The sequence below is a fragment of the Solanum pennellii genome, chromosome 9, assembly GCF_001406875.1.
Source record: "Solanum pennellii chromosome 9, SPENNV200".
NCBI lineage: Eukaryota > Viridiplantae > Streptophyta > Magnoliopsida > Solanales > Solanaceae > Solanum > Solanum pennellii.
In genome coordinates this window covers 7,407,409-7,415,908 of record NC_028645.1, presented here as the reverse complement: position 1 = coordinate 7,415,908, position 8,500 = coordinate 7,407,409, and the positions used below count along the sequence as shown (strand labels likewise).

The 8,500-nt window shown below is 28.5% G+C and overlaps 2 protein-coding genes across 3 annotated transcripts; both read left to right on the top strand.

Annotated features, from left to right (window-relative positions):
- The first annotated feature begins 2,578 nt into the window (after positions 1-2,578).
- Positions 2,579-5,248, top strand: LOC107030538 (tryptamine 5-hydroxylase-like). Its single transcript, XM_015231809.2, has 2 exons — positions 2,579-3,587; positions 4,510-5,248. The coding sequence occupies exons 1-2, from the start codon at positions 2,694-2,696 to the stop codon at positions 5,119-5,121; spliced, it is 1,506 nt and encodes a 501-aa protein (XP_015087295.1). The 5' UTR covers positions 2,579-2,693; the 3' UTR covers positions 5,122-5,248.
- Positions 5,249-6,017: 769 nt separating this feature from the next.
- On the top strand, positions 6,018-8,069 carry LOC107029972. 2 transcript variants are annotated; one of them, XR_003574540.1, is made up of 4 exons: positions 6,018-6,118; positions 6,249-6,412; positions 7,535-7,649; positions 7,725-8,069. XR_003574540.1 is itself a non-coding variant. In XM_015231396.2 (4 exons), the coding sequence occupies exons 2-4, from the start codon at positions 6,345-6,347 to the stop codon at positions 7,951-7,953; spliced, it is 417 nt and encodes a 138-aa protein (XP_015086882.1). In that variant the 5' UTR covers positions 6,018-6,118; positions 6,249-6,344; the 3' UTR covers positions 7,954-8,069. The 2 variants fall into 2 exon arrangements, 1 of the variants encoding a protein (XP_015086882.1); XM_015231396.2 differs by having other exon boundaries at positions 7,530-7,649.
- Positions 8,070-8,500: the final 431 nt, after the last annotated feature.

Here is an 8,500-nt window from a genome sequence, read left to right as displayed (position 1 = left end):
CCGTTCTTTTATTTTTAAATTCTTTTATAAAATATTTTAAAAAATTCAGACCTCACCGGCTCACCCCATTGTCTAAAGAAATTGATATTATTTTTTTTATAAAATATACAATAAAATTCTACGCACCCCTTCTATCTCACCGCTTCTAATTTATTTATTTATTTATTTATTTTTAAATTTTTCTCATTTTATGAGATGTCTACACATATTTGTAAGAAAATATTATTTTACTTGCATATTGAATAAACAGAAACAAAAATTTATTTTAAAAAAGTTTTGCCCAAGAATAAAACTATTTTTTGATGCAAAAGTAAAAGAAAAAATTTGATGGTTATATGGGGTGAAGTAAAATTATCTTTTTTTAAAAAAATTAAAGTAATATCTAAATTATTATTTAAAGGGATTAGGAGGGGAGATGAAGTAAGATTTTTTAAAAAACTTTTATAAAAATATATATATTTTTTAAAAAGAAACTAAAAATTTGGAATGTGGAAGAACGATGAGAGGAAGGTGTAGTAGGATAAGAAAGATATTCTACATTTTATTTTAGGAAAGAGTGATACTTTAATTCTTAATTTTAATTAATATTTATAATTTATTTAATTTTTGTTAAAGTGAAATGTTTGTTTATGTAAAATGTGATGTAATGATTTTTAAAATAAAAGAAAATATGTATTACAAACGTTTGATAAGAATGTAATAAAAATTTTAGAATGTGAAAGAACGATGAGAAGAAGCTGTAGTGGAGTAAGAAATTTATTTTCATTTTATTTAAGGAAATAGTGATACTTCAATTTTTAACTTTAACTAATAATAATAATTTATTTAATTTTTATTATAGTGAAATGTTTGTTTATGTGATGTAATAATTTTTTTAAATAAAAAAAATATATTATAAACATCATGATAAGAATGTAATAAAAAATAAATATGTATTTTTTTAAATTAATAAATGATAGCTTAAACATGAAACTTAAAATAGATACTTTTTTTTTTTACTCTTGTGAATAAATTTAATGTGACAATTAAGGTCAATTTAGTTAGTAGAGAGAAATGACTTTTCAGACACTCTGGCTTATCAAGCAGAAGAATTTCATCCGATAATGTTTAGCTTTTGTTTTTTTCGAAATAGGACAAAAGTCGCATCAACTAAGTAAATACAATTTGAAACTCTTATTGAAACCTTTAATTTTAATTTTAATTCAAAATGTGAATCTCTATAAGTCTAGAATTGCTTTTACATATGGTAAAGAAGGACTAATTTTGAAAGTAAAAGAAATAAGTGAAAGATAATCGTATAAAATGACAAATTAATAATATAAAATAAATATAATAGCTATTCTTTTATTTCTTTGTATATCATAGCAAACTGTTTCTCAGTCCCTTTCTCTCTCATATTCTTGCTTGCTACTCTTCCTCTCTCGCTCGCTTATTCCTGTCGCTCGCCTCTCTCGATTTATACAATAGAATTGTATAAATTGTGTTTCTAATTATATAAAGCGGGAGAAAATTGTATAAACGCATGCAAATATATATATCTTTGTCCTATACACTTATAATTATACAATACACATATTTTCCTGCCTAAATCTCTTTTGCCTTTCTCGTTTTATATTAAATTGTATATAATTTCTCTTTTTCTCGTTTTAAACAATTCGATTCAATTGTATATTCCCTCCACAAGTCTCTTTTGCCTTTCTCTCTTACAAATTTAAATTATATATAATTTCTCTCTTTCTCATTTTATACAATTCAATTATGTCTTTCTCGCTTTCTCGTTTTATACAATTCAAATTGTATATAATTTCTCTCTTTCTCGTTTTATACAATTCAAATTGTATATAATTTCTCTCTTTCTCGTTTTATACAATTCGTTTTATATAATTCGCTTCAATTGTATATGTATATCGAAATATAAATACGTTACTCCCTCCGTTTCAAAAAGGATGGTCTAGTTTGACTTGGAACGGAGTTTAAGAAAATAAAAAAGACTTTTTAATCTTATGGTTCTAAATTAAAGTTAGTTCAAATGTACCAAAATGTCCTTTAATCTTATGGTTTCAAACATGGCACATGGAAAATTAAAGTTAAAGTGTTGCCAAAATAGGAAAGGGGTCATTCTTTTTAAAACAAACTACAAAGAAAATAGAGACATTGTTTTTGAAACTGAGAGAGTAATTTGCTATGAGACGCAATTATGCAAACTTTGCTCTAACATACAAACATGAATTTTATATTTGTTATATGAGAAAATTGAACAATAATTATATAAAATAATAAAATACTATAAAATAAATATAATAGCTATCCTTTACAATACCACCTAAAATTTATAAATATATAATAATATTTATCAAGTATTATTTTGCATTACATCTTATATGTGATGCTTTGTGAGTTATTGCACCAAACAGATTTTCACCATAGAGTGAACATTTAAAGACAAAAAATGTATCAATTTTGTTGAATTTTCGAGAAACCGTCGATATTTAAATTCACCAACTTCAAATTTTAATTTTCTAAAATATTATATTTGAGCAGTAGTAGACTAACAACCTTCTGCCCAACTACTACAAAATATATATTATGTTCAAAACTCCAAAAACTATTACATCACTCCCAATACACGTATTCAAAATTTTTGTTCATAACTTTCTCTAACAACAACAAAAAAAAAAACAGAATCAGAAGAAATGGAAGCATCAATTCTACAGCTACTTCTTCTACTATCACTTACATCTTGCACAATTCTCTTTTACAAAATCAGAGGCCGACGATGGCGTCGTCGTCGGCCTCCCTCTCCACCATCTCTCCCTATAATCGGTCACCTCCATCTCCTCACCCAAATGCCTCATCACACCTTCTTCCATCTTTCTCAAAAACTCGGCAAAATTATCTATCTTCAACTCGGCCAAATTCCCACTCTAATCATCTCATCTCCTCGTCTAGCTGAACTCATCCTCAAAACGAACGATCATATTTTCTGTAGCCGTCCACAAATCATTGCAGCTCAGTACCTCTCCTTCGGTTGCTCCGATATCACTTTTTCACCGTACGGTCCTTACTGGCGTCAAGCTAGAAAAATCTGCGTAACGGAATTACTCAGTTCAAAACGAGTTCACTCGTTTCAATTCATACGAGATGAGGAAATCGACCGTATGATACAATTGATTTCGTCTCGTTCTCAATCTGAAGTAGATCTGAGTCAGGTTTTCTTCGGTCTAGCGAATGATACTTTGTGTAGAGTAGCGTTTGGGAAGAGATTTATTGATGATAAATTGAAAGATAAGGATTTAGTGAGTGTATTGACGGAGACACAGGCGTTGTTAGCTGGGTTTTGTTTTGGGGATTTTTTTCCAGATTTTGAATGGGTTAATTGGTTGAGTGGGATGAAGAAGAGACTGATGAATAATTTGAAAGATTTGAGAGAAGTTTGTGATGAGATTATAAAAGAGCATTTGAGGAAAACCAGAGATGATGATGATGATGATGGTTCAGAACATTTTGTTGATGTATTGTTGAAGGTTCAGAAAAGAGATGATCTACAAGTGCCTATTACTGATGACAACCTCAAAGCTCTTATCCTGGTATTTTTCTCAAGTTCAATTTCGGTATTGGTAAATCGATAACCATAATTTGTTCAATTTCAATTTATATATACTTGGATAATAGATTAGGACAATTGAGAAAAAAATTTTAATTGTATCATACTAATACATATGCAAAATATTGCAAAATACAGTACACAATACTCTTTTGTTTTAATCAATCGATCACAATTTAAATGCATTTCAATCAAAATAAAATAGTCAAAGTTTCAACTTCTAAACATTTAGTTTATATTCATACTAGACCAGTGGTGGACCCAGAAATCGTACCTATGATGCATTGTCAAATTGTAACGACTTTGCCGCTGGGCTACATGGTACTATTGGTTTAAGTGGGGTCAAATTAATTATATACAATGTTTTATTTCAAAAAATAGATTGAATATATATACAATGTATTTTTTCGAAGAAGTGGGTTCATACGAACCCACTTACAACAAGGTAGGTACGCCCATGTACTAGACTACATATTTGTTAGTATTTTAATGATATATAATAAATATTATTTATGTAGCTATATATTTCGATATGATTTTCGATATTTCCATATGTTATTTCTAAATATCTAATATCATATCGAATACAAAAGAAATTCAAATGTATACCATAATGCCAACCACGGTATTAAGAATTTCAATATGCTATGGTGTTTTGATATACCATACCATGTTCACCCCTACTTCTATTCCTGAGCCTAGAGGCAAAGTTAGAACTTTAACCTTAAGGGTTCTGAATTTTAAAATAACAATTTCAAGTGTCAATAATTGAATTCTAAACTTTATATTTGTACATATTTAATAAATATACTAATACAAATACAAAAATTACTGATTCGATTGAATCGATACCCGAACTTCTAGCTCCACCTCTGCTACTGACACAATTATACTTGGCACTACAGGATATGTTTGTGGCTGGAACAGATACATCAGCAGCTACACTAGAATGGACAATGACTGAGTTGGCTAGGCATCCAAGTGTTATGAAAAAGGCACAAAATGAAGTAAGAAAGATTGCAGCTAATAAAGGAAAGGTAGAAGAATTTGATCTTCAACATCTTCACTATATGAAAGCAGTAATAAAGGAGACTATGCGATTGCATCCCCCTGTCCCTCTTCTCGTACCTCGTGAATCCATCGAAAAATGTACTATCGATGACTATGAAATACCTGCGAAAACTAGAGTCTTGATCAACACTTATGCAATCGGAAGAGATCCAGAGTATTGGAACGATCCTCTTGACTACAATCCCGAAAGGTTTATGGAGAAGGATATCGATTTCAGGGGACAAGATTTTAGGTTTCTACCGTTTGGAGGAGGGAGAAGAGGTTGTCCAGGTTATGCTCTTGGATTAGCTACAATTGAGTTATCGTTGGCTCGTTTGTTGTATCACTTTGATTGGAAATTGCCTAGTGGAGTTGAAGCTCAGGATATTGACTTGTCTGAGATATTTGGATTGGCTACTAGAAAAAAAGTGGCTCTAAAGCTTGTTCCAACCATCAACAAGTTGTAACCTACTTTCTAATTAAATTTATTTGATGTTCAATGTTGATTGTAGCCATGGGAAGGTTAACAATATGGTAGCATAAAGTTAAAGGCCTAAAATATTTTCAATAAAATTCAGTTTTTAATGTGTGAAATAAACAGGGGTATGAACTATTCGAATAAACTGAATAATCAAATTAAATCAAATCAAATTCAATTTTAATTTAAATTATTTTTTTATTTAGTTTGGTTTTTGATTTAATTTACACCTCTATAAAATAAGAAAATTTTTTAATCAAAATAATACAAAATTAAATCGAAAAACGAAAAACAATTAGAGTTTGAGAAAACGTAGGAAGGAATGTGCAACTCCAATTATTTAATACCCTTCATTATTTAGCAGAACAGATGACAGAGTAGTCATCATGCAAAAAAGTTCAAAAATAAAATAAAATAATATAAGTTTAATAGTGATGTCCAAAATATTCCCCACGAAATAAAATTATTTGTAAGTTGTAACACCTTCATCTCACATAGAGGTGTCAAAATGGGCTGGTGCAATCCAACCCAGTCCAATCCTAACGGGCTAGAGAGTTAAATGAGTTGGAGCAGATTGACCCTTTTAAATAAGGATTAATTACCTGAATATACAACTTAAGTTTATATATTCTCCATATTTCCCTTATTTTTTTAAAAAATACTAAAATCCCTATTTTTTAATAAATCTAATCTAACAGATACATTATTAAATTAGAATCCTAATAAATCCTAATCAATTAAATCTTATCCCTAATTTTACTCTTTATTTTCCCCAAATAAAGAACCCATTTACACCACTCCCAAAATTAATGCATCAATTTCTCAACGGTTCATCTTCTCAATTTTGAAAATCAAAATTTGTGCTCTCCATCCGTCAGCCTTCGTCTAATCTGTCCGCCATTTTTGTCTACTCTGTCAGCCTTTGAAAATCAAAATCGCCAATTTCGTCTACTCTGTCCGCCATTTTCGTCCAATATTCTTGAAAGGTATTGTGTTCTTTTTCGATTCTCTCTTTTCATTCTTCTATTTTTCTAATATTTCATAGATCATCTGTCATTTAGTATTGGGATTACTCAAATATCACTTCAAACTCTAAACAAATCTATATTTTTGAAGATCCGAAATTGGTTGAAAACAAGTCTAAGAGCTTGCATAATCTTCTAACAATGAATAAACAAAGTTTGAAGAAGCATAAAACACAAAAAGAGGCACATGCAAAGACACCCAAGAAGAGGGGTAGAAAGCTTGCAATGGCCATATCCAGACCTCCACTGCCATCGGTAAGTATTTCGATTTTATTTTTTTTTTGTAATTTTTTTTGTCACATGCAATGACTTTTCTGTATTATCAGAAAAAATATTTTTATATTTTTTAGATTATTTATTTGATACAGAAAATACTATTTTTTTTGTACATTTTGTTTATTAAGTATGACTAATGTATAAATAAGTTGAAAATAAAAAAAAAATTATGTAAATCAAAACCCAGTTGCCCCTCTTCTTGGTTGTCACCTCTTTTTGGGGTTTATGCTTATTAGATCTTTAATAAGCATATAATGTTAATTTCCTGTATCAATTATCACATATAACATATAATGTTGTTTTCCAATTTATCAGATATAGTATATTTGATCATGTTGTTGTCTAAAGTGTATGTAAATTTAAATTTCAAATTATAGAGAATATGTAAACTTAAGTTTAAATTTCAAATTATAGAATTATATGTATGTTTGAATCAACACAAGTATCATTTTGACTGGTTTGCATTGTGTTGTTACAATTATGTATCAAGCACAATTTATGTTTCATGTATCATGTTAAAGTTTGTCGTTTAATAAAGTATCAAGTAGACAGACTTATAACTGTAGTTACACTTATGTATCAAGTACAACTTTGCATTTTTTGTATCATGTTAGTATCAAGTAGACAGACTTATAACTGTAGTTACACTTATGTATCAAGTACAACTTTGCATTTTTTGTATCATGTTAGTATCAAGTAGACAGACTTATAACTGTAGTTACACTTATGTATCAAGTACAACTTTGCATTTTTTGTATCATGTTAGTATCAAGTAGACAGAGTTATAACTGTAGTTACACTTATGTATCAAGTACAACTTTGCATTTTTTGTATCATGTTAGGCTATAAAGTGTCTGTTAAGTATCATTTTGACTGACTTATGATATGTAGTTAGAATTATGTATCAAGTTTATTTTTGCATTTTATGTATCATATTAACAACTTTGCATTTTTTGTATCATGTTAGTATCAAGTAGACAGACTTATAACTGTAGTTACCTTTATGTATCAAGTACAACTTTGCATTTTTTGTATCATGTTAGGCTATAAAGTGTCTGTTAAGTATCATTTTGACTGACTTATGATATGTTGTTAGAACAGAATGGACAGCACTGGATGCATATAAAGACAAGAAAACTGGAGAACTTTTGGGTCCACAACATTCGTTTAATGTGGAGTTTGCTCAAGACAACATGCAACAAATAAGTGATAGCCTGTGAGTATTGTTTATTATTTTATTTTATTTTTTGTATCTATTTCATCCTTATAATTAATCTTATTGTTTTTGTAGTGATTGCGGACTGTTCGTAATTGTATATGCAGAATTTCTGAGTGACAAAATCAACATGTCATGTAATAGTTTTGAGAGTAGCTATCTTCGCAAAAGATATGCGATACTTTTATTGAAGTATGGTCTCGACAAGATGAATGCTGGATATGTTAGCAACAGTGGTGACCCTTCAAGAATAAAGAATGTATTAAACCCATCATCTGAAGATGAAATTGTTAATGTAGGCTAGTTAGTTTTTAATGTTTGATTTTTTTTTTGTTTTTTGGAGTTAAACAAGATGTTTGAAGTATTTATTAACATAACAACACATATTGTTAAATTATGAAAGTGTTTTGATTTTTAAAATTGTTTATTCTATTACTTTAATTTTATTTTTATTACCGTTATGAATTCAGGAATTATGTATACTGTTATTGGGACATTAATGTTATTATTGTATCAAAACTATAATAATAATTACATTAATGTAATTATTGTCATAAAAAAACACTTATTATATATACGTAAATATATTGCATGATACAAAAAAAGAAAATTATATACATAATTATATTTTGTATATGATACATGAAATATCAAAATATATATATCACAAACAGTGATACTAGTTATTACACTTGATACACTCCAGTTTTTTTTTTTAAAAAAAATTAATATCTTTTGTACAAATAAGATATATTTAGTACTATGATTTATATATATTACGAACAATTATTGCCCTTCAAAATATGAAATTTTTTTAAGTATCTACACACATGATACTATATTACTAAATT